Source organism: Papio anubis, chromosome 4 (assembly GCF_008728515.1).
Source record: "Papio anubis isolate 15944 chromosome 4, Panubis1.0, whole genome shotgun sequence".
Classification (NCBI taxonomy): domain Eukaryota; kingdom Metazoa; phylum Chordata; class Mammalia; order Primates; family Cercopithecidae; genus Papio; species Papio anubis.
In genome coordinates this window covers 28,824,552-28,849,932 of record NC_044979.1, presented here as the reverse complement: position 1 = coordinate 28,849,932, position 25,381 = coordinate 28,824,552, and the positions used below count along the sequence as shown (strand labels likewise).

The 25,381-nt window shown below is 45.2% G+C and overlaps 1 protein-coding gene across 13 annotated transcripts in view; it reads left to right on the top strand.

Moving 5' to 3' along the window:
• Positions 1-25,381, top strand: part of NRF1 (nuclear respiratory factor 1) — a 147,553-nt gene that overhangs the window by 116,739 nt on the left and 5,433 nt on the right. For 8 of the 13 annotated variants that reach the window (XM_021936260.2, XM_009203855.4, XM_017957160.3 and 5 more), the window contains one exon: positions 17,604-17,660. The exons of 3 other annotated variants lie outside the window; for them this stretch is intronic. In XM_021936260.2, the coding sequence (XP_021791952.1) occupies positions 17,604-17,660 (57 nt within the window). Of the gene's footprint in view, positions 1-1,338; positions 2,477-7,873; positions 8,150-17,603; positions 17,661-25,381 lie in introns of those variants that run through there. 2 more of the 13 variants (XM_021936264.2, XM_021936265.2) reach the window with 2 other exon arrangements.

Here is a 25,381-nt window from a genome sequence, read left to right as displayed (position 1 = left end):
TTTTTTTTCTTCATTGGTAGGCATTTCTTGCCTAGGAATATTCTAGGAGCCTGTGATTCCTTTCACTAGTAGCAGACATGGGGGTTCCTGAAGGAAAATGCCATGATAATGGCTACCTAATTGAATTGTTACTTAAAAAGTAATTATCTTGTTGTGACAAGACTTGCTGAGAGGCATCTTAAAATTTGCTGTGAGCCCCATTTTGTCTTTTACTCTCTCATCGGATAGGGTAGATCAGTGTCCTTTACTGTAGCAGAGACTCTCATGGGCAGGGCCATCGTGGAAAGTTCTGACTACATCAAGAAAGGCGCCATCGTCTCACCTGTGCTCAGAGTCAGGCAGCAGGCTGTGATGCCGGTGCCTCTCTGCTTGGTACTGTGGTTCTGCTTCCTGTTATATGTAGCCTCACCAAGGACCTCTGGATTTAGCCAAGTATATGCCCCTACCCTGCGCTTCTTCCCCAGCTCTTTGACTTCTTGGACATTGGTGAATATCTTGAATAAACAAAAGGGATAAAATTCATAGAAATATGGTGGCAAAAATATACAACTTCAGCCCAGCTCTTTGGGTCCACATTGGTAAGGAGTCAGTTGGCAAGACTTAAGCTGCCCAAGGAAGTGCCTCAGAAGTCTGGGTCAAAGAGGAGGGCCAGATCTGTTCTGTGAGACCCTATGTGATTGTTACATTTTTAAATAATATATAATTAAGCAGGACAAATTAAATACCCCATGGCTTTGGGGAAATTCTTGCTTTAAAATCCTGGAATGGGGCTGGGCACGGTGGCTTATGCCTACTAATCCCCAGCACTTTGGGAAGCCAAAGTGGGTGGATCACCTGAGGTCAGGAGTTCAAGACCAGCCTGGCCAACATGGCAAAACCCTGTCCGTGGTGGTGTGCGAGGCTGAGGCAAGAAAATTGCTTGAACCCTAGAGGCAGAGCTTGCAGTGACCTGAGATTGCACCACTGCACTCCAGTCTGGGTGACAGAATGAGACTCTGCCTCAGAAAAAAAGAAACAACAAATCCTGGAATGAGGATAGATAAATAACATACTTTCATCATTTAGGCAGAAGGTTCCTGAATGGCATTAGTGGCAGAAAGAAAAGTTCCTGGCACTTTGTTTATGGTAGGTCCTGAAGAACTGAATTATCTGTTAGTTGGAAAAGTCTCTGAAGAAAGACAGTGCTGTGTCCTCCTTTGGAATAGGAAGAAACAAAGTACCTTTGTCCCCCCAGAGAAGAATAACATAGGAAATGCAAAGAGCCATCGTGGCTTCTGAGAATCATTTTCCAAAGGTACCAAACAAATTCAATTCTAATATAGCCTACTTTTTCTGTAGGGCAAGAGGCTTTGGTGAACTTATCTAAATCTAGACAGAGTTGATCTCAGCCAGAATGCTGCAGGACAGAGGACATCTTATAGCCACACATGTTCAGGATGAAATGGACCATGGTTGGAATTAAGGAAAACTTCTGTTTCTAGCTAGAACCCTACTTCTATTTTTTTTTTACCTTTTTCTATTCCTCATCAGAGTCCTAAGCCACCCTGAGCAAAGGGCAGGATGTCTGGCTATGTGGTATTCATGTGAAGTGTCATTGCTCTTATTCACTATGGAACTGCTAAAAATAACTTCCCATGTGGGTTCAGTAGGAAACTTTATTATCCATTCTAATCGACTTGACCTGTCTGGGAGAGAACGGACTGCTTTATAGTTCTGGCTCCTCCCCAGCATCACCTTTTCAGATGGATGAATTTATAGGTAAGTCCAAGGACCCTCTGGCTCTCGGCCAAGTAGAACCGTTCAGCCATACAATAAAGTTGAACCGCACCCGCTACTATTGATTACTGGAAGCTGCCTCTTTTCAGTAGCATTGGGTTGTGTGAATCATTTGGTGTGATTTCATGTTGTTGGCTACATTTGTGATCTGGGAAAATTCTGGTTCACGTCCTAAAAGCCACTAGTTCCCCCAAAGCAGGCCATCCTCACTCTGTGACTGCCAGTACTTGCTGAACTCAGGCCTTGAGAGTTGGAAGTTACCTCTTTCTCAATGCAGCATTTCTGTATCAAATCAGACCCTTGAGTTGTGCTGTATCCCAGCAGTGTTAGGCAAAGGCCAATCATTTCATCTGCCCTTGGGAACCCAAAGAATGAATCTCACATTGGATACAATCCAAGTAACTTTGATAATCCTCCTGTCTTCTAGCGTTTTTGCCCACAGTGCTATAGTATTTACTTTGGGATTGGAACCAGATTTTTCCCTCTTAATCAGCAATTTAGATACCTGGCTAGACTTTTAGAGGTTCTCTTTTTCATCATTCTTTTGGATTATGTCCTGTTGCCAGAGTTTGTCGCTTTTTTTTTTTTGAGACAGAGTCTTGCTCTGTTACCTGGGCTGGAGTGCAGTGGCACAATCTCAGCTCATTGCAACTTCTGCTTCCCGGAAGTTCCAACGATTCTCGTGCCTCAGCCTCCCGAGTAGCTGTGATTACAGACGTGCCACACCACGCCCAGATAATTTTTGTGTTTTTAATAGAGATGGGCCATGACTGGTCTTGAACTCTGGCCTCAGGTGATCCACCCACCTCAGCCTCAGTACTGGGAATACAGGCGTGAGCCACTGTGCCCAGCCTATGTTTGTCACTTCTGGGCAGACAAGCTTATAGTATCTGCCAGTAGGTCACTTTTTTTTTTTTTAATCTTTTTTCTTTTTTTAATGTAAATGAGGCCTCTCCATATTGCTCTGGCTGGTCTGGAACTCTTGGGCTCGAGCAGTCCTCCCACTTCAGCCTCCCAAAGTGCTGGAATTATAGGCATGAGCCACCACACCCCGGCCAAGCCAAGTTTTTTTAATCAGAAAGAGTTTATTATCAGTAAGAACCAGATGATAGCAGAACAAGGTACTGTTTGTTGACATAGAACTAACTTGGAAACAGATACTACTTAGGGGAAAACATGTATCCCATATTTCAGAGTATGGTTTAAATCAAAATTGGAATAGCAGATGACTCTTCTGAGAGCAATTTGGATATTGTTCAGTCCTGAAGTAGAAAGAGTTTGTGGGGTGGAACTAGCAGGGATAGAGGACCACTGCATGTGGAGTCTGATGAAGTCCACAGCGAATGAGAAGTGGCGGGAGCGGGTGAGGTTATGAAGCAATATCCTAGGGGATGGTGTTTTTCAAGTTAGAGATAATGACCCATAGGCCAGGCACAGTAGCTCACGCCTGGTAATCCTGGCGCTTTGGAAGGCCGAGGTGGGAGGATTGCTTGAGTCCAGGAGTCCAAGACTATGAACAACATAGTAAGACCCCATCTCTACAAAAAAATTTTTTAAATTAGCCAGGAGTGGTGGTGCACACCTGTAGTCCCAGCTACTTGGGGGCCTGAGGTGGGAGGATTGCTAGAGCCCAGGAAGTCAAAGCTTCAGTGAGCCATGATCATACCACTGCACTCCAGTCTGGGTGAGAGATCGAGACCCTGTCTCAAAAAAAAAAGAAAAAAGAAAGAGCCAGGCTCAGTGGCTTACACCTGTAATCCCACTACTTTGGGAGGCCAAAGTGGGTGGATGACCTGAGGTCAGGAGTTTGAGACCAGCCTGACCAACATGGTGAAACCCCGTTTCTACTAAAATACAAAAAATTAGACAGGCATGGTGGCAACACCTGTAATCCCAGTTACTCGGGAGGCCGAGGCACGTGAATCACTTGAACCCAGGAGGTAGAGGTTGCAATGAGCCAAGATCATGCCACTGCACTCCAGCCTGGGCAACAGAGCAAGACTCCATCTAAAAAAAAAAAAGGATAATGACCCATGCATGCCAGAAGTTCAAATTCTGGATCACCAAAGCAGACCTGACGAAGACATTGCACCCAGCACCCCAAAGACTTCTTTTTTCTGAACATCTGCTCCACACTACCCCAACACTAAAGGAACTACCCAAGCACTCACGTTACTTCTATGTTCTCTGTCTTTTTCAATAGAGTCTTTGGTCTCTCAGGATGGAGTTTCATGATTTGGTTCAATATAAAGATTTTCACAGGTGCCTTTTCATTTAGACGTAGGTAGAATTGTCTAAGGCTGGTGAAGGCTACCAGATGAATTCCTTTCTTTACTTCTTTTTTTGTTTTGTTTTGTTTTGTTTTGTTTGCTTTTTGAGACAGAGTCTTGCTCTGTGCCTAGGCTGGTTCACTGCAGCCTTGACCTTGGGCTAAAGCTATCCTCCCACCTCAGCCTGCTAAGATGCTGGTACCACAGGTGTGCACTGCCACACCGGGCTAATTTTTTTAATTATATTTTTTGTAGAGATGGGATCTCCCTTTGTTACTCAGGCTGATCTCAAACTCCTGGGCTCAAAAGGATCCTCCCGCCTTAGTCTCCCAAAGTGTTAGGATTATAGGCATGAGCCACTACACCCAGCCCTTTACTTCTTTTTTTGAACACAGTTATCTCAGTACTCTTTTCATCTTACACACCTTAATGTCAGAAGTCATACAGTTCAGCCCATTTGTTTTTCTTCACTCTCCCTTCCTCTCTGCTGGTCCCCAGAACCCCCTGTGTTCCAGGACTCCTGACCTCCAAGACCAACAGATACAGACATTCTCTCAGGCTTGAGGAGCTCTTTGCTGAGTGCCTCTCACCTCTCACCCAGACCTTAACACCCATTGTTGGCAAGCCTCAGAAAACCAGGCCTACAGACCTTTCTCTTCCTTCCTATTGCAGCAAACATAATGAAAGAGAAGGATTCTGTTGGCACTTGGCCACCTCAGAAACACTCTTCTGTCTGAGATCTTATCGCAGATTCAGACAGCTATCTTTAATTCCTGAAAAGTAGATGGGGGAAAACAAAATAGATGAACAAGTTCGTAACTATAGGTTGGTACAAAAGTAACTGTGGGGTTTTTTGCTATTAGAAGTAATGGCAAATTTGAAGTTGGTGCAGTTACTTTCACACCAACCTAATAAGCCTCTTACCAGAGCTGCTAAGAAAGCATCAACATTTTTTTTTTTTTTTTTTTTTGAGACAGAGTCTCGCTCTGTCGCCCAGGCTGGAGTGCAGTGGCGCGATCTCGGCTCACTGCAAGCTCCGCCTCCCGGGTTCACGCCATTCTCCTGCCTCAGCCTCCCGAGTAGCTGGGACTACAGGCGCCCACAACCGCGCCCGGCTAATTTTTTGTATTTTTAGTAGAGACGGGGTTTCACCGTGGTCTCGATCTCCTGACCTTGTGATCCGCCCGCCTCGGCCTCCCAAAGTGCTGGGATTACAGGCGTGAGCCACCGCGCCCGGCCGCATCAACATTTTTTAATATAGCTAACACTTTTCCTAATGATGCCACAAGAAAAAAGAGAGGATGTAGCATTTGCTGGTTTTGGGTGGGGTTTTTTGGGGTTTTGTCCTTTGGGGTTTTTTTGTTTGTTTGTTTTTGAGCTGGAGTTTCGCTCTTGTTTTCCAGGCTGTAGTGCAGTGGCTCAGTCTCAGCTCACTGCAACCTCTGCCTCCTAGGTTCAAGTGATCCTCCTGCCTCAGCCTCCCGAGTAGCTGGGATTATAGGCATGCGCCACCACACCCGACTAATTTTGTATTTTCAGTAGAGACAGGGTTTCTCCATGTTGGTCAGGCTGGTCTCGAACACCTGACCTCAGGTGATCTGCTCGTCTCAACCTCCCAAAGTTCCAGAGCAGCCTGGGCAACATGGTGAAACCCCATCTCTATTAAAAATACAAAAATTAGTTGGGCATGGTGGTGGGCACCTGTAATCCCAGCTACTCAGGAGGCGGAGGCAGGAGAATTGCTTGAACCCAGGAGGCAGAGGTTGCAGTGAGCTGAGATCGCGCCACTGCACTCCAGCCTGGGTGACAAAGTGAGACTGTCTCAAATGAACAAAAGGTTCATCTTTTAAATTTGAAAAAACTTTCATTCAAAATTCCAAAGAGTGTTTTGGGAGTATGAACTTTATGCTGATTTTAAAGTTCATTTGAAAGAGTAAAACCTTATCTTAGCCATTTTTTATCCCACCAAGCCTTTCTACAGAACCACTAACAAACTGTAAAATTGACTCAAGTCCTCCTCTGCTTCTACCCGAGCTTTCCCCAGGTTCAGGTTTATAGAGAGTTTTCTTTTTTTCTTTTTTTTGAGACGGAGTCTCGCTCTGCCGCCCGGGCTGGAGTGCAGTGGCAGGATCTCGGCTCACTGCAAGCTCCGCCTCCCGGGTTCACGCCATTCTCCTGCCTCAGCCTCAGGAGTAGCTGGGACTACAGGCGTCCACCACCTCGCCCGGCTAGTTTTTTGTATTTTTTTTTTTTAGTAGAGACGGGGTTTCACCGTGTTCGCCAGGATGGTCTCGATCTCCTGACCTCGTGATCCGCCCGCCTCGGCCTCCCAAAGTGCTGGGATTACAGGCTTGAGCCACCGCGCCCGGCCTATAGAGAGTTTTCATCACAGAGATGGACCGAGTGAAGGAAGCAAGTGTTCTTGCACTTTGAAATTTCACTTTCTCCTTTATTTTCTTTTGATTTTTTTCAGTTTCATTTTTTGTAATAAAGATGTTAGTGGAGACCAGACATAGCAGTTCACACCTATAATCCTAACACTTTGAAAGGTTGAGGTAGGTGGATTGCTTGAGCTCAGGAGTTCAAGACCAGCCTGGGCAACATGGTGAAACCCTGTTTCTACAAAAAATATAAAAATTAGCCCAGCACGGTGGCTCATGCCTATAGTCACAGCTAGTTGGGATGCTAAGGCGAGAGGATTCCTTGACCCCAGGAGGTCGAGGCTGCAGTGAGCCAAGATCATGCCACTGCACTCCAGACAGAATGACAGAGTGAGACCCCATTTCAAAAAAGGAAAAAAAAAAAAAAAACGATGTTAGGAGGGCATACCCCATTTATGGAGTTCTCTGACCTGGGACATCAGCATACTTCTTACCTGTTGACCTTGCATTCTGTCTCTCAATCTTGTTGTTTCATTAATTTTATTCATTTAACACAATTTATATAATGCTTATTATGTACAAGCATTGTAAGTGTTTTACATGCATTGTATTTAAAACGCATAATAACTTTATGAGGTAAACACTGTTAAACTGATGTAACACATAGGGAAGCTGAGACACAAAAAGTTTCAGTAACTTAACCAAGTTCACATAGAGAGTGGCAGACATGGAATTTGAATTCAGGCAATTTGTTTCCAAACCAGTGTACTACACTGTCTCCTTTTGATGTGAGCTCTAGGTTCCTGCCTAGACCCCACAAATACAAGGTGATAACCATTGTTGAACAAATAAATTCGGAAATGTCAAACCTTTGCCCACCCCTGCCAGAGGCTGCTTGCCTTAGTCTAGTGTAGCCACAGCGCCCATCTGCCCAGCTGTTGTGAGGGCTCTAGGGGTGTTCTGGAGGTTCATGCTGCCCAGTGCCCCTGGCTCAGCAGCCCTCCCTCTGCACACACACAGGCCTGCCTTTGCTGGCCAGAGGAGCTGACAGGTCTGTATGCTTCTCCGGTTGCAGAACTCATCATTGGCTGGCTGTCAGCCTCAAACATTTTCAGTGAGCTGAGTACTTTGCAATTAGTGAATGTGTCATCTTGATTGGAGTTGGGTGGTGGGCTACGGGTGCTATTTAGAGCCAGGGAAACTAAGGGGAAGTAGATGATGTTCAGAAGGAAGGAACCCCAGCAGATGAGTTGTTTCCTCAGCTCCTAGAAGCCTCTGCTCAAGCCTTCCTGCTGCCCTTCAGTTGAGGCCAGGACTCTCTCAGCCTTCCCACCTGTCTCTAGCAAAGTTGACACAAAGGTGGTAGGACTGTGGAGCCTGGGGAAAGGGTCAGGGGCGTGTTCGTTTTTGCCTGGAGCAAGTTTACTGGCTTATTTGTTTCCCCAGTTCATCACCAGGTCTTCCACTTGGCTCTGCCTACAGCCCTTGCTTGGGGTCCCCCAGAGATTTTGAAGAGCACATCTCTCTCCGCCGGTCAGCACTGAAGACTCAGAAACCGCCCACTACCTATGCTGCCCTAGTTAAGACTAGGGGTCTCAACCTTCCCTCCTCATGTTCTGAATGAAGAGAAATGGCCTGGAGGGCTGTTTAAAAATTAAAGCTGCCGGGCGCGGTGGCTCACGCCTGTAATCCCAGCACTTTGGGATGCAGAGGCAGGCGGATCACAAGGTCCAGAGTTCGAGACCAGCCTGGCCAATATGGTGAAACCCCATCTCTACTAAAAATACAAAATTTAGCTAGGCGTGGTGGCATGCACCTGTAGTCCCGGCTACTTGGGAGGTTGAGGCAGGAGAATCGCTTGAACCTGGGAGGCAGAGGTTGCAGTGAGCCAAGATTGCGCCACTGCACTCCAGCTAGGCTGACAGGGTGAGACTCCCTAGTAAATAATAAAATAAATAAATAAATAATTAAAAATTAAAATAAGCTAATGACAAGGCATTGTCATTACACTTAGAGAAGAAGCAGCCCTTCACATGTATCTTCAGGGTGGCGTGTCCCACGTTCTGCGCTGGTCCTGGCAACAGTCTTGCTGCTGAAGTTCCACCTTAAGACTTCAACATAACATTTTCTGAAACTATAAGACTGCCGGGCACGGTGGCTCACGCCTATAATCCCAGCACTTTGGGAGGCGGAGGCGGAGGCGGGCGGATCATGAGGTCAGGCTCATGATCCGTGTTAGGCTGGCTAACACAGCAAAACCCCGTCTCTACTAACAAATACAAAAAATTAGCCGGGCGCAGCGGCGGGCACCTATAGTTCAGCTACTCGGGAGGCTGAGGCAGGAGAATGGCGTGAACCCGGGAGGCGGAGCTTGCAGGGAGCCGAGATTGCGCCACTACACTCCAGCCTGGGTGACAGAGTGAGAATCCATCTCAAAAAATAACAATAATAATAATAATAAAATAAGTAAATAAATAATAAAACTGTAAGACCCCACTGTGCCTTACTGTGCTACTGTAAAACAAACGTACATTTTATTATGCATTCTAACTACCAAGTTAAGTCAGTGTAGAAGTTTCTTTAGGGAAAAACATTCTGTCTTCTCTTTACACTAAACAATCTTCACCTTTTCACATCCCTGTTTTCTTTTACCTTATTAAAAACTTCTGAAAATAACGTATGTTTTCCCAGCAGAATTTAATCTCAACTGTGCTCGTTAGAATACTTCCTTAAAAATTAAATCTTTTTAGCAAGAGAGGTAAGAGAGAAGATGGGTGAGGACCAACAAGAAGTCCAGACAAGAAAGCAGGATTCTTGGGTGAGGTCCTTGCATGAGAGATTAGAACACACATTTCTATTCTTCAAGGCCTCCCAAGTGAGACAGGATGGCTGTAAAGCCTGTTCTGTACTGATTATAAAAGTGGTAAACCCAGCTAGAGCCAAAGGAGGCAACACATGTTTTAATTTCCCATGAAAACCAACTTTATGTGTATTATAAGAACAATAGGATTTTTTTTTTCCACTGTCTCGCCCAGGCTGGAGTGCAGTGGTGCAATCTCAGCTCACTGCACAAGCGATTCTCCTGCCTCAGCCTCCTGAGAGGCAGGCACCACCACACCCAGCTAATTTTTTGTATTTTTGGTAAAGACAGGGTTTCACCATGTTGGCCAGGTTGGTCTTGAACTCCTGACCTCAAATGATCTGGGCTCCCAAAGTGCTGGGATTTCAGGCATGAGCCACCACACCCAGCCCAATAAGATATTCTTAACCTGGGGTCTATGGACCCTGAGAAATTCTATACAAAGGTATTTTTTTTTTTGGTATCGCCTTTTTTTTTTTTTCTTTGCCTCTGCTAGCAGCGGGGAGGGTATCTATAGCTTTGATTGAATGTGTAACTAGACCAGAGGCATTCCCACTCCCGCCCCCACCCCTGTTCATCTCCAGCCCACAAAAAAAGGTTAAGAACCTCTACTATAGAAGGTGGTGGTGAGGATCATTTAACTTTGAAGACACCTGGTATAGCACTGAGAATAAAAGGAGGAGCAAGGGAGAGGGGAGGTCCCGCAGAGCTGGATACCCTAAAAGCTGAACCTGTAACAAGCTCTATAATCTTAGGCAAGCAAATTAACCTCTCCAAGCCTTAGCTATAAAAATTAGGATAATGATAGTTCTGTACTCAGAAGGAAGTTGTGAGCATTAAACAAGATGATTCCTGTTCTTAGCATAGTGCCTGGCACAGGGATGCATCATAAATATAAAATTCTTTAGCTGTCGGCATCAATTTCTTCTCCATCATTCCTCACGTATGTTAGAGTGCACAGTACTATGTAGACGCTGCTTTCCTGTCTTTAAGACAGACCTGAATGCTTGCCTTACGCAGTTGAAGATGTACGTTGCAGAGGTGGATCTTGTAAACGTGGGAATAGAGCAGAAGCCCTTTCTATAACCTTGACTGAAGAAAATACACGGTGACATTGTTTAAAGGCCCTATCGTGTGCCTTCGTCTGGGGCTGCTGTTCTCTTCTGTACGTAGTTTGCAGTCATGAGTGTGGCCTTTTTACTCCTAAAATGGCACAATCTGTCTTCAAATCTCAACAGCTGCATTATATTTCACCTCCATCACAAAAGGTAGCTTTTGCCATTTTTTCCTTTTTGTCACCACCATCATCCATTTTTACTTACTGCATGTCCCCCTGTTCCAGCTCTTTACAAGTGAGAGGGACGGTGCCAATCCTCCACATGTTGGGCTGTAAAACACGTCTCTCCTTCCACCTTTTTCTGTGCTCCTCGTTCCCTGGACACATCAGCATACGTGCTTGTTCTCACAAGAGTCCATTGAGATGTAAATGTTAAATTAATTTAGGAACTGTATTATTGTTTCTCCCCAAAAAGGTTGCTGATGTGCCATTCCAGTGTGTACTAAATCACCTTTTGCCTCATTATTTTAATTAAAGTTTAAATAAATGTGTTAAATAGTCCTAGTGTAAGAGTGCATTTTCAGTCACCATAGCATAATAGCCTTAAAAGTACTGTTGTGTTCTATGACACTGTGATACCATTTGTAGCTTTCATCCAAAGATGGTAAGCTCAGTGCCTTAGGAATTGTAGCAGGCAACCCCTAAGCAACTGTTTTTTGTGTGAGCTGTGAGTCCCCAGGATATAAGCCTCTCATCTTCAAGGTCCCCAAAGAGCAGCACAGCTGGTAGCTATGGATTTTTAGGCTGCCCTCCTGTAACGTAAACGGTCCTTTCCACCCACCCCCTTGTTGATAGAGTGACTTGAGAGAAAATGAAGACACTAGGGTGCTGGTCTCAGACCGCGCTGAGGCATCGTCTGTTCTGTAAGAAAAAGCAAATGAAGATTCCTGTGTATTACAACTGTTTCTCCTTTGGAATCATAGGTCTTTTTTAAATAGATGGGGACGGAGGGGATAGTCCTAGACCTGAAAAGATTCCTTCTTATAAGGAGAGCTGTGAGCTGTGGATCAAAATGAAGAGGAGTGAGGGCAGTATACGAGCACGGCCTGCGGCTCCAGCTGAGCTGGGAGCTGGCGGCTGTGCCTGGGAACTGAACAGTGTGTGTGGTGCAGCACCTTGGGACAGCAGTGTCTCTTAGTGTCTTCCACACGCTCCCCTGGGAAATAGGCTTTCTTTGCAGACGGGGACTTTTCCCATTTAACTCAGCTAACTTTTCTCTAAGATGAATCGTTTTCATTCTGGGAAACATGTTGGTAGATGTCATACCAGGAAAATAACCATTTCAGTTGGCTCTAATTTTGCCTTTTGGCTATATGCATTGAGCGTAATTATTTAGGGTCTTCATCTTTTTCCTTTCATTGTCCATTCTTTCACTTTGTTGTTTTACTGCTGCTACAACCACCACCACTGCCACCATCATCTCCTTGCAAATGGCTAAGCAATGTCTGCATTATTCTACCTTCGCCCAGTAAACTGAGTAGAACAGATCTTCTAAGCCCTGTTCAGAGGCAGCTAAAGCCGGGACTTGCCCAGGATCTGTCAGCTATTAAATAGTAAGACTGGAAATCATACCAGATCTCCAGTACTCTTTCTACTGCCCAACGAAACTCCCTTCTTCCCTTTTACTCCCTCTTGCCAGCTTATCCAACCTAGAAAGTAAAGAAGGCATAATACAAATGAAAATCATGGTCTTCATTATTCATCTGGTTATGCTAGTACTTGGTGTGGTGACTCCTTTGCAGGATTGTTTTAAGCAATGGTGGCAGGTATGTTTTACTGACTTCAGAAGTCAAAGAGTCATGGTAAATCTTAGCAGAGGCAAATAAAAACATGATACCAAAACCTAACATCTAAATCTGTACTGTCCAGTAGGATAGCTATTAGCTACATGTGGCTATTTGAATTTCTTTTTTTTTTTTTTTTTTTTGAGACGGAGTCTTGCTCTGTCACCCAGGCTGGAGTGCAGTGGCCGGATCTCAGCTCACTGCAAGCTCCGCCTCCCGGGTTTATGCCATTCTCCTGCCTCAGCCTCCCGAGTAGCTGGGACTACAGGCGCCCGCCACCTCGCCCGGCTAGTTTTTTTTTTTTGTATTTTTTAGTAGAGACGGGGTTTCACTGTATTAGCCAGGATGGTCTCGATCTCCTGACCTCGTGATCCACCTGTCTTGGCCTCCCAAAGTGCTGGGATTACAGGCTTGAGCCACCGCGCCCGGCTGCTATTTGAATTTCAATGCAAGTTAATTAAAATAAAATAAAATGTTAAAGGTAGTTATTAGTCACAATCATATTTCAAGTGCTGAATAGCCCTGAGATACTGAATTTTTAATTTAATTATAATTTATTCACATTTAAATGTAAACAGGCACATGTACCTGAGGCACAGTTAATGGACTGTGCAGATACAGAACACGTCCATCGCTGAAGACAGTTCTATTGGGTAGTGCTGATCTAAGGGCTATATCAATAACACTGCGCTCTTCTGGCAAGTTGTGCCCCCTCTGCACAGGGGAGGACAACACGAATACTTGATGAGCCTTGTCTTCCAGTGACCTCCTCAGCTCATAAACAGCATGGCTTGCTTTAAAAAAAAAAAAAAATCTACCCATGTGACTGCAGTAATCCACAGCCAGTAAACAGCAGGGTGGGAGGGTTGCAAGGAGAACTGATCTATTTTTAAGCACTGCAGAGTCCAAGCAGGAAAACCTGAGACCGGAGACAGTGGTGACACCGAGACTCACTTCCTAGTGAGTTTATTCATGACTCAGGCCACGTGCATATTTCCACTTGGATTCCTCACAAGTGCAAGTTTTTCTTCTAGGCTACAGGTATCTGCAGCCAGGTGCTCTAATGGATTTACAGTAGCCCGCCAAAAGATTAAATATCCAAAGCCTGATGGTCACAAGGCTGACAAGAGCCATGACTATTGGATGAATTCCAGATTTCACAGTGAAACAGAGCTGCTGCTGAGAAATGGGAGCACAGAGATGTTCACTGGGGCTCTTGATTCTAGACACTCAAAGAGGGGTACAGTTCTCTGCCCCATGTGTGTTTCTCACCCAACCTTTTCATGGTGTTCAGGAGGGGAAGGGACAGCTCAGTGGTGATTCTTCACTTCTAAAATGTGTCCTCCTTCCCTGTCTTCATAATGACCTCCTGAAGTCCAGTGTGCCTTCCAAAATAGCTCTCGGGAAGAGGTGGCAGTTTTCCTGACTCCCCAGTCTCCCCCATCCTGGGAGATGTATTGATGGCACTAATTTGAGGGGTAGCAGAAACTATAATCCTACTCTCTTTACCGGCTGGGGCATCCGAGTCACGCAGTAACTGTTGACTACCACTGCTGCAACTGCTGTTAGGATTATTACCAGTATAATGATTAATCACTCACACTGAATGGGAAGGGAAGTAACCTTCAGAGGTTCACTCTTAGTACTTCTGACACACAGGCTTAGGGCCGGGGCCAGTGAGTCTTCATTTGCAGAGAGGTGGTAGTGAATCTCCCACAAGGATCCCTACTTCAGGAATCCTGTGTTCCTGGTGGAAATCCATCGTATCCCTCAGGCATACTGAGATTCTGTTTTCTAGAATTACCAGGGCTTTCCTGTCACTCCTCAGGCATACCCCCCATAGTGGAGGGATTTCCAGTTGCCAGGGTTCTTTGGTGCTTTTCTTTGCCTCCTGCAGAGATGCTGAGCTGTGGACACCTCCAGAAAGACCAGCACTGCCTCATGAGAGTGTCTCCTGTTCCTCTTTGCAGGTTTAGGTTCCTTGTGTAGTCTGCACATCCAGAGGGGATGTGTCATTCTGTCTCTACCATTATAAACTGGGGTGGCCTCGGGCATTCATCATTTGTATGCCAGGAATTGCTAACCTAGGCTCTGCTATTTGAAGGCTTAAAGACTGCAGATCAAAAGTGGACATAGAGGGCCTTTACAATGAGATGATAGGCCACTAGCTGGCAGTCTCTATTCTTACTGTTCATCTAAGCCATGACCATGTCCTTCAGATATAGCTTTCAGATACTTTTTATGTGAAAGACTGGGTGCCTCCAGTCAACGTGTCAGGGCCCCACAGGGAATTAGCACATGTTGTCAAGCCCCGTTGGCATACCTTCATGTACTCTGCTTTTCTGTACTTCAGTTCTGTAATTCATGTACTCTTTGGTCTGCCTGTCTTGGGTACTCTCAGCTTGGGGAAACTCAATGAGCCAGCACACCATCCTATGAACAGAACACCAGTCTCAGCCAGGGACATTCCAAGCAGACAACTCAGGACAGGGCTTCCGGAGAGATTCCCAAGAAGGTCCCTGCCATCTGGCAGATGGACGCCACTGACTGTGGTCTCCTCTCCATCCGCGGTGTCCTCAAGGCCAAGTTACATGCTTCTTTGTCTCATTCTCCTTCCCTTTAGGTCCGCAGCTCTTTCCAAGTCTTTGTATGCAAAGGCAGATTTTGGTCTTAGATTATTCCAGCTCCTTATAAACAAAGACTGAATCTTGTGCCTGTCATTGTGAGCGCTATTCTGTAAAGGAATTTTTTTTTTTTCTGGCATACCAAATCCAAAGCCATAATTGGACAAGTTTAATTGGAGTCATTTCAATTGAGCATGTAAAAAGGGCATTAATCACCGTTCACACAGGAATCAGAATATTAGAACAGGAAAAATTCTTATAGAATAAAGTTTTTCAGGTCATTGGGTAAAGGGGACTTTCCTCTTTTTATTTATGCTTCCATTAGGATTTTGAAGGAATGTCAGTGTCCTGTTATTAACTCTAATAGCTTGTCCCTCACAGCCAGGATGGTTTGGGGCCCTCTGGCTCTCAGGTTACCTGTGTAAATACAGGGATTCACTTGCCAGCACCCAGCTCTAACATTTGCTTAATAAAGAGCAAATGTGCAGAACCCAGCAGCAGCAGCAGCCTGGCAGAAGCAGTAATCTGAACAGGACAAACATGCTTCCTCTTTGTGCGATGCTCTTTCTCCATCCTCCTGCCAAGAGCAGGATATCAAATGAAGGGGAGGTTGTGGTTGGAGTCAGTGAAGTGAATGTCTAAGTGGCACCTGCTTCATTCAACAGATCTGCTTTCCTGGGGCCTCCCAGTACACATCTGCTCCTGACAAAGCCTCTTTTCTCCTCCTGTTGGTCAGACTGAGAGCAAAGGCCTGGCAAGGAGACATACTGGTTTTGCTTTGTCAGCACAATTGCCTGTGACATTATAATTACACCAAATCTTCATTATTAGAAAGGCCCCAATTTAGAGATTTTCAGAGCCTAAATGGGATTTTCGAAGTGAAATTGATTTAAAAAAAAAAAAAAAAGAAAAGACTTTGCCATCATAAAGCCTAGCAATTGGATCTGAGAATCATTGAAGGAGTCTAAATATGGAAACTGAGACATTGCTGTGAGGGAGACTACAAAGACCATGCTATCAGATTGGCTCGCTAGAGAGGCGTCCAGCAGTCTTCTGACTCCGCCCAGCCCAGCCTCCCCGTATTCCTGCAGCACTGTAACGCATCTACACTGCATTGCTTTCACATGCTGATAGTTTCTCATGCAGAGTCCTAGGGGGCTGGAGGGTATTAAAATAAGTTGATGAGGTATGGCAGTAAAGGAAAGAACCTGTGATTTAAATAAGGGAAATGCCAGAAAACTATATTTTAGGTAAATACAAAGCATCCAATTTAGATTGAGTTTCCATTTCAACAAAGGCAACCCTTAGAGTGTTACACAGTGTGAGTGTATGTGTCTGTCGGAGGCACATTTATGATATGGAGTTGGCACACTGGAAGCTCTGGAAAGGTTTTAGAGCTGTGCTCTGGCTATTTAAACTGTTTAAAACAGAATAAAATTTCAAAAGAAGTTCCTCAGTCATGCTGGCCACATTTCAAGCGCTCTGTAGCCACCGTGTTGGACAGCACTCAAACAGAACGTGCCCATCATCACAGGAAGCTCTGGTGGACTGCACTGTTTGGGGTTGGTCTGAACCTCTTGAAATGCCTCGACTGCTTAAGGAAGCCTGGGAGTTTCTAGTGCAGTCTTGTTGGAAGGAAAAAATGAAATATGCCTGAATGTTTCTGGAACAACTCCTTCCAGCCATGTTACCTAGACTGTGTTCTTGTTCAGCTTTTTGTATTTTTTTCCTCCAAGGATTTCATGTCCTTTTCCCACTCCTACCCCCCCTTTTTAAAAAAAAAAAAAAAAAAAAAAAAAAAACCTGAATTATAAAAATGAGAAGGGAATTTAATTTTAGAAATGTCCACTTTCAGCTGACCTTCTCCTTGGCCTTCTCCTAATTAAGCTTTCACAGCCCTGCTGTTGGACCAGACAGTCCTTTTCTCATTAAACGGAGCATCTTATTAAAACAAGAGGGCATGTGAACACTTGAGCCAAGAGTGTGCAAACGAATTGTGCATTGTGTAGACAATGCTGCTGGGAGTGGAACACTGGGCTGCCAACACTTTCCATTTCCAGCAACTCCTGGGACCAAGGACAGGGCCTTTAATCTTGCTTCTTCCATTTGTCTGTGTCTAGTAGCTACTGCACAGTTGCTTTGACTCCTGGAGAAAGCCCACGTAAAATAACAACACTACTTCAAATTTAGACCGTGTCTTTTTTCTCAAGAACTTAAGTCATGTAAGCATGATGTTATTTATCCTCACAGTGGTCCTAAGATACAGAAGTGGCCTGTTGGTTTTGCAAATGTGAATATAGTCAACCCTTACTTGTTACCTACAGATTATCTGTCATGCAGATTACTCGTGACACATTTTAAATCCTTGGGCAATTTCTCTGAGCGAGCCAGTATAAGCCTGGACCATCTCCTCCGCCCCGACCCAGCTGCTGGGTACTCAGGGAATACAAATTAGTTTTCATATTAGCTTAAAGAAGACATAATTAGGAAGGTAAGTGCTACAAGAAAATCACATCACAAATTCCAATGGCAAGGGGGAAATATGAGGGAAATGACCTCCTCTCCCTTCAACTGAACTAAAATCTGGTGGTCTAAGTGCACATTAGCACTTGGTGCTGGCATGCTTGCCGAAGGCTTTCCTCAGGGGTGGAAGGAGCGAGGCTGTGCACCCTGCACCGGATGTGCATGGGAAGCTGCAGCGCCGCAGCGGGGCTGGTGGCCCATCTTGCCCGGTGCTTTTTTTTTTTTTTTTTTTTTTTTTTTTTTTTTAACAGTTCTGTGTTATTGTCAGGCCTCTTTATGGCAGATCGTGCAGGTCGCAAGTGGATCCTGACTGACAAAGCCACAGGTGGGTTCATCTTTGGGGAAAGAAGGAAGCAGCTGGAGGATAGAGTCACTGTGAGGCTGTCATTCCAGGCGCTGCTTCCTGCATGGATGGTGGGATTCCTCTTCTGTGCAGTCCCCCTCACTCGGTCACCTGATCGTTTTAGTAACCATTGATTATCGGATTTTTCTAGTGTTAAATGTTTCCTTTGCATTGATTAGCTGGAATTCTTTTTTTTTTAAGAGACAGGGTCTTACTACATTGCCCAGGCTGGAGTGCAGTGGCTGTTCCCAGACACGATGATGGCGCACTACAGCTTCGAACTCCTGGCCTCAAGTGATCCTCCCACCTCTAGTTGGGATTCTTTATTTATAAAGAACTTGTCCCCATTAACAATTTGGCTATGCTAAGTACAGTTCAGACAGGAAAAGCAGGAGAGAACTTTGATGAAGTTTATTGGGATAGATTTCTCTCCATCTGACTCTAAAGCCCCATTACTGTCTATTTCCACTTACGGATCTGCTTTTTTCAGGTGTCTCACTGCCCAGAACAAATTTAATTCTGCCCTTTATGTGCTCTTAAAAAGTTTTAGTTTTTCTGTGGCTTTTTCCTAAATGGTGCTCTACAGATTATGCTAAGTGAGGGGATGAAAAGTCACAAGTACATCTTTGGAAGCTTCCTTGCCTCAGCGTATCCCTGCTCAGATAGAAGAGGCAGGGGCTGGATGACAGGCACACGGGAGTTCGCTGTATTCCTCCCTCTCCTGGTACCTATTTGACATTTTCCATCATAAAAAGTTTGAAAAAAAAAAAGAAAAAGCTTGAAAATAATAATAACAGAAAAATAAACAAATCTCCCTTCCTAACTCTGAGTAACTCCTGATTGTACCTGCTGTTCATTTCTGCACCTGTTGCAGGCTCCTGGTGACCTTCTTCTTCTTCTGTTTGTCATCTGGGTTCCACTTTCCATTTTAAAGTATTGGTGCACTCTGCATCTCCATCCTCTGGCACACACACCTCAACCTGAGTGTTGTTCCCACCCTTCTTCCTAGTGATTTCTTCTGGGAATTTACTGGGTACCCCTTGCCCTTCTCTGTAGTCAGATCACATGTCCTCCAGAGCAGGGGTCCCCAACCCCTGGCACCACAGGAGGTGGGTGGCAGGTGAGCGAGCATCACCAACTGAGCTCCACCTGTCAGATCGGCAGCGGCATCAGATCCTCATAGGAGCACGAACCCTATTGTGAACTGATGATCTGAGGTGAAACAGTTTCATCCCCAAACCATCTCCTTCAAACCCCCCATCCATGGAAATATTGTCTTCCACGAAACTAGTCCCTGGTGCCAAAAATGCTCGGGACCGCTGCTCCAGAGCACAGGCATATTCCACAAGCTTTAGCAGAATGCTTTCTCTCCTGCCGTCTTCAGTTTAAAGCCTTCTTGGCAGGGTCAACAGGCCTTGCAGTTAGCTTGTTCATCCCCACATTGGGAGCTCAATTTTCAAAATAATAAACCATGGTGGTTCTGAATACTGAAACACAGAACCCTGATTTCATAATGCTCCTGGGCATCTCTAGTAATTTCAAAAGGAAATCATGATATTATATCTCTAAAATAGGTTTTGAGATATCTTTACTTATAAAGTAAAAATGAATTCAGTTTTAATATTTGGCCTGTGGGATGCGGGGCATGAAAAGCTTCCTGGTGGTCTGCAAAATCAGGCAAAAGATAGAGTGACCCGGTCTCAACCAGAGTCACTCCTTTGAATGTTATTCCAGAAAGCAGTTTTTCTTAGTCTTGAGATGGTCCAACAAGAGAGAAGAAAACACTGGGTGCTGAAAAGCACCCTGTGCACCAAGGCACCTGTGAGGCTGCTCTTGGCTTCATGAGAATATTCCGTATTTGCCAGATGTAAGACATATTTTAATCCATAAATCCTCCAAATGTACCCAAAAGCCTTGGACTTAGGAAACGCGGAAAAGGGAGATTAAATGTCCCAGAAGGAGCTAATAGAACAGAAACAGAACCACTGGGAAAGAAATGCTTTTTCTCTTCCCCGCTTGCCCTACTATCATGAGGTTACTTGGACCTCCTTTTTGTTTGATATTGACGTTCTCTTCATGACCTTCCTCTTCTTGCCCTACATATGTCCTCTTTCCTTCTAGTCCTTGGTATCCTCAGCCTAACTGATGTCTGCCTGCTAGACTAGCTTCTTTACTGATTTCCTGTTATCTTCTTCCACTTCTATACTGGCACATACCATGCCTGTTTTTCTTCATATAGTAGCTTTCCTTAGACGTCAGCCACTGATGTAAATATTTTTCCAGGCCTGTAAATGGAAGATTTTTAAAGGACTTCCTTCCTGCCTGTCACCCCTAGAAACACCTATAGATACCCTTGCTGGCTCCTTAAAAACTCAAGCAATATAATCCGTAATTTCATTTCTTACTCATGTATTCCCTCCTTTCTAATCATGGTCCCAGTTCCCATTTGGGCCAGTATTTCCTTGATGTACATAGTTAGCATTCATGTTCATAAACTAAAGAAGGCATTTCATAATGTAAATTTTCCTTTGGGTTTTAAGAATTACTTCTCTTCCACCGTCATGTTTATTATTTGTTTAGCTCTCTCTTTTTCTCTCAACAGCCATCAATATTTTTCTCCCAACTAAAGATATTTCCATGACCAACTTGGAAGGCCTTCGGGCTGAAAGATTCAGTTACAGCAAACAACAATTCCCAAAGGTTTCCCAGACTGTGAGGGCAAATGAAAGGCCCATTCTTCCTCAGGCTGTCTGTCCTGCTCTATCTTGTCGGGGTGAGGGGAGGAGGGCCTGCTATGGTGCTGGATAACTTCGACAGCCCTGCAGTCCTGTGCTCTGCTAGGCTAAAGCCTGTTAGTTTCTGGAGGACTTCAGAAACGTATCAGGGTGATGACATCTCATCATACTGCCCTGATCGTATTTTTCACATTCTTGATATTGGTTAGGAGGAGTGGTTTCGCCTGGTTGCTTATTGACAAATGCACTCGATTAGCAACTGCTTCATCTACGTCATGTGCAGTGCCAGTTCTGACCATCGCTGTGTTTCAGAAGGGAAGCCGCCTGCCAGTCCATCTGCCCTGATTTCATGGCTTTTATCTTTAATCTTTACATCTTTGAAGGCCTTTGGCGAATGATGTGCTTCCTGGCAGGAGAAAATCACTGCTGAAAGGAGACCTGTGTTGTCTCTGCTTTTCTTTCTGTTTCCCGAGAGCTTCAGTCTAACATCTGTGACCCCAGCCAGACTTCATCAAACTTCGTACTCAGAGTCATCTTTCAAAAGCAGTGGCGTTTATTATATACCTACTATGTGCCAAGCACTGTAATAGATTTTAATGTGTCATCCCATCTAGTTCAGCAGCCCTGTAAGATGAGTGATCACCATTTTACATATGAGGAAACAGGCTCATAAGCCATTGAACAGCAGAACCAAGATTCAGATGTAGGTCTTTCTGACTGCGAAGCCTTTAATGGAAACAAACAGCCTACTTTTTCTCACATAAAATGCACCTGATCTACAGCACCATGAGAATGTGGTTGTGGAGAAAATTCGACTTCATTCTGGATCACAGTAAAAGGCGTTAAGGCTGTTCAGTCTGTGGAGGGCAAGACTAAAGGGTTCTGAAAATCATGAAGAGTATGATCAATGATTCATTTTCATATTGTATCCAATTATTGAGCACCTCCTGTGTTGAAGTTGCTCAGCATTAAAAGACAGTCCTCGGCTGGCCGCAGTGGCTCACGCCTATAATCCCAGCACTTTGGGAGGCCGAGGCAGGTGAATCACCAGGTCAGGAGTTCGAGACCAGCCTGACCAACATGGTGAAACCCCGTCTCTACTAAAAATCAGGCATGGTGGTGCGCACCTGTAATCCCAGCTACTCGGGAGGCTGAGGCAGGAGAATCTCTTGAACCCGGGAGGCAGAGGTTGCAGTGAGCTGAGATCATGCCACTGCACTCCAGCCTGGGCAACAGAGCAAGACTCCGTCTCAAAAAAAAAAAAAAAAAAGTCCTGCCAACAATGCAAGCGTGCAGATTTATAAAAAGAACAGCAGCAACTCCTTGGGAACAGGTCAGCACATACCTGGGCCAAATGAATAGTGGCGGCAATAAAGTCACAGGAGGGAGAAACCAGGTGGGCTGTCCCCTCAGAGGCAACCCCATGAACCATGTGGAAACTGCCAGAAGAACTGGCCTGAGACTGGCAGGGCCTAATTCCAGACAGAAGGACCTGCCTGAGGAAGTTCACATGGCACTCAGGGGACACATGTGATTGTAATGAGGGGATAGAGTACGGTGCTTGCGGGAAAGGCTACATAAACTCCTTCAACTATTAGCTATTTGGACTTTATTTTCCTGATCGGAGAAAGCAAAGTAATTTTTTTATGGGATTGCTTTTGCCAAACAATATTTTAAGATGTTAACCATGATATATATACTTATTCATCCAATAATACTGAATACTGAAAGAAGTTAGCCTTGGGAAAAATAAATTCCCTCAAATAAAATAAATAAATTCCAATTCCACATATACATGCACATATGTGTATGTGTGTAAATTCCATTACACAATAGGCAAGTGATGAAACTCATTGCCCCAGGAGAGATCTGGAAGAGAGTAGATTGGCTCATGAATGATAAATCCAGAGTGTGCAAGGCTGTGACCCTAACCTTTAAAGCAACTCTCATTGGCGCCCATGGTCTACCACAGTGCTCCCCTGGTGCCACCATCGGAGACAGACCACTGTAAAACCTCACGGCCCCTTGTTTTGCAGCGTGCAAGGCCAGGCTTATGAGTAGATGTCATAATCTGCCACCCATGTAATGTGATTTGAGAGGCATCACTTCGTATGGAAGTTTTAAAAGATCCCTCTGGCAAGTGCTAAAGTAGCGTGATTACAAAGGAAGGCAAGAGATGGTAGTGTTTATCCAGGGAGGCAGGAGGAAAAGTGTTGAATTTGGGGTCTGTATTTGAAGGGAGAGAATCAGCTGGTGCGTTGAATGTGAAGTCAAGGATGACTTCAGAGCTTTTGGCCTGAGCAACTAGAAGAATGTTATTGCCATTTATTTGGGAAGAGTGGAGACTTGGGAAAAGCATGTTTCCCCCATTTTGGCTCAAGAATGATATTCATTTAAAAAAAAGAAAAAAAAAAAATAGAGCCATGTCAGGCCTCATTGTCCTTGACAGGGAAACGTGGTCCTGCAGCCAGTTCTTCCAGAGATTTGGGTTCAACTGCTGCTTGATGAGGAAATCTTTGTGTTGGCACCTGAACTTTCTGAGTCACCTTTGACCTTTTTTCCATTTTGACCAATTCTATAAACTTTACCATGAAGCTTGACAAGAAAAGCAGCAGGGGGCCCAAAGAGGACAGTCCTCTCTCTCCCTTCTAGGTCCTTCCTGGCCCTAGTGTTAAGTGTTAAGGACATTCTAATATATGGGAAAACTCCCAAATCAAAGGCCTGGGCCCCTGACTTTACCATAAACTCAGTCATTTGGGGAACAAAATCAGCCCTCCTTTGATCTGTGTTGAGGGTTTTTTTTTTTTAAATAAAATTTTTATGTTTACTTTTGAGTTAAAAAAAAAAAAGACAGGTTGTATTTACTAAGCTGAGTGAACTCTAAGGTTGTGTGTAGCTCTGAAATACTAAAATCTTCAGGACGTTAGAAGTATGTGCCTTTATGATGAGCCCCTGCTTCTGGCTCTGACTCGTGAAAGGGAAGGAGCCCTGCCCTGTGACTTCTCTAGGGTCTCAGCAGAAGTCAAGTGACATGCAGCAGCGGTGAGAGGGCTCGGAAAGGGGCTGTACTGAGGCCAAGGGTCTCATTACCAGGACTCTACAGGGGCCCTGTGAGAAAGAAAAAGGAGTGCTTCCACCCCTTAAAGTAGAACACGAAGGGCTTCCTGTTGCTTAATCAATCGAAATGACCCAGAATACAAGCTTGGATTAACATACGCCTCTAGATTAGGGCTAATCAGGGGCAGGCTGAGCAGATGCGGGGACAGTCCCAGCCTGATTACTGTACCTCAGCATTTAATCATCTCTCTTCCAAGGGCAGCTGCCCGACTTAGTGCACGCTGGGCTTCCAGGCCTCCAGCCCCTCCCCCTTTCCCTTGCCAGGGACATGAAGGCTGCTAGGTCAGAGACACTGAGGCGATTTAATCTAATCCCATGTCAAAATGGCTGTGTGAGAGAGAGAGAGGTCTTAAAATCCCTACAGTGGGATGGTCATGCATTTATTTAAGGTGGCAGTAGACAGAAACTGTGTAGAAAATAGCGGAATTGGGGTTCCAAGGCACGCAAGTTTATGAAATGACTCCCATTATGGCCTCCCTCTCCTGGGCTTCTAAGGTGTGTGGCTGTCCTCACCAGTTACTCATCCCTGGGAGCTCTGGGTGGGGACCATGTCCTCACCCAGGTGTGGCCAAATGTGCTTCTTCCCTGTCTGGGGTGGAGTACAGAAGATGGAATCTTTCAAAACCAGCTTTATTTGGATGAGTCTTGAATGTAGTTTTTTTTTTTTTTTTTTTTTGAGGCGGAGTCTTCACTCTGTCCCCCAGGCTGGAGTGCAGTGGCACCATCTCGGCTCACTGCAAGCTCCGCCTCCCGGGTTCGCGCCATTCTCCTGCCTCAGCCTCCCGAGTAGCTGGGACTACAGGCGCCCGCCACCGCGCCCGGCTAATTTTTTGTATTTTAGTAGAGACAGGGTTTCACCTTGTTAGTTAGCCAGGATGGTCTCGATCTCCTGACCTCGTGATCCGCCCGCCTCGGCCTCCCAAAGTGCAGGGATTACAGGCGTGAGCCACTGCGCCCGGCCAAATGTAGTATTTTTTAAGTTGCTTTTTTTCTTGGCTGGAAGCTCTTGTTCCAAAACAGCCTCATCACCCTAAGGCTCACCCACCTTAATCACGCAGTCCCTAAAAGGGACACATGTTAAATCTTAGAAGGCAGGTTTCATTCATGGTAGTAGAAAACATTCCAGCACCTGCTGACTGCTGGCCACTCAAAGATGGAGACTTAATCCCTCCCTTAAGGAATCTACAATCTCCTTGGGGACAAGACATGCAAGCAGTGAGGATGAATGAGGCCACTGCCTCCAAGGAGCCTGTACAGAATGCCGAGGAGGAGCGTGGGAGAAGAGGACCCAAGATGGGGAGGAGAGAGGCTGGGGCTAGCTCTCGGAGGAAGGGGAGGAGCCCCCTCCAGGCACAAGCCATGTAGGTGTGTGCTTGGAGAACCTCAGTCAAGTAGTTCATCTGGCTGGCGTGTGAAGTGAGTGGGGATTAGTGGATCACCAGGCTTAACCGAACAACAGTGGCCGACGTGAAGAGTTTAAATACCTGCAAAGGGGTTTGGACTTGATATCCCGTGAGCCACTAGAAACCACTGAAGAATTGTGAAGAACAGCAAGATCAGGTCAGATATTCAGAAGATCATTCTGATGATGGCAGTATCACCCAATAGATAAGATTTTTGCATTAGAACCTTGCTTCATTTTATTCTGGGGAAAATCTTCCGTGATACTATAAAAACTATTTTACCAACTGGGCATGGGCCCACATCACAGGAAACCCAAACACGTCACAGCCAGGGTGAAAGAAATTCAACTTTGACAATTCTTTTAGTTTGTGTTCACACCAGCCCTAACCCAGATGGTTGCTCAGTTAGAAAAGATCTCCCTGCACACTGTAGTCACTGTGTTTGCAC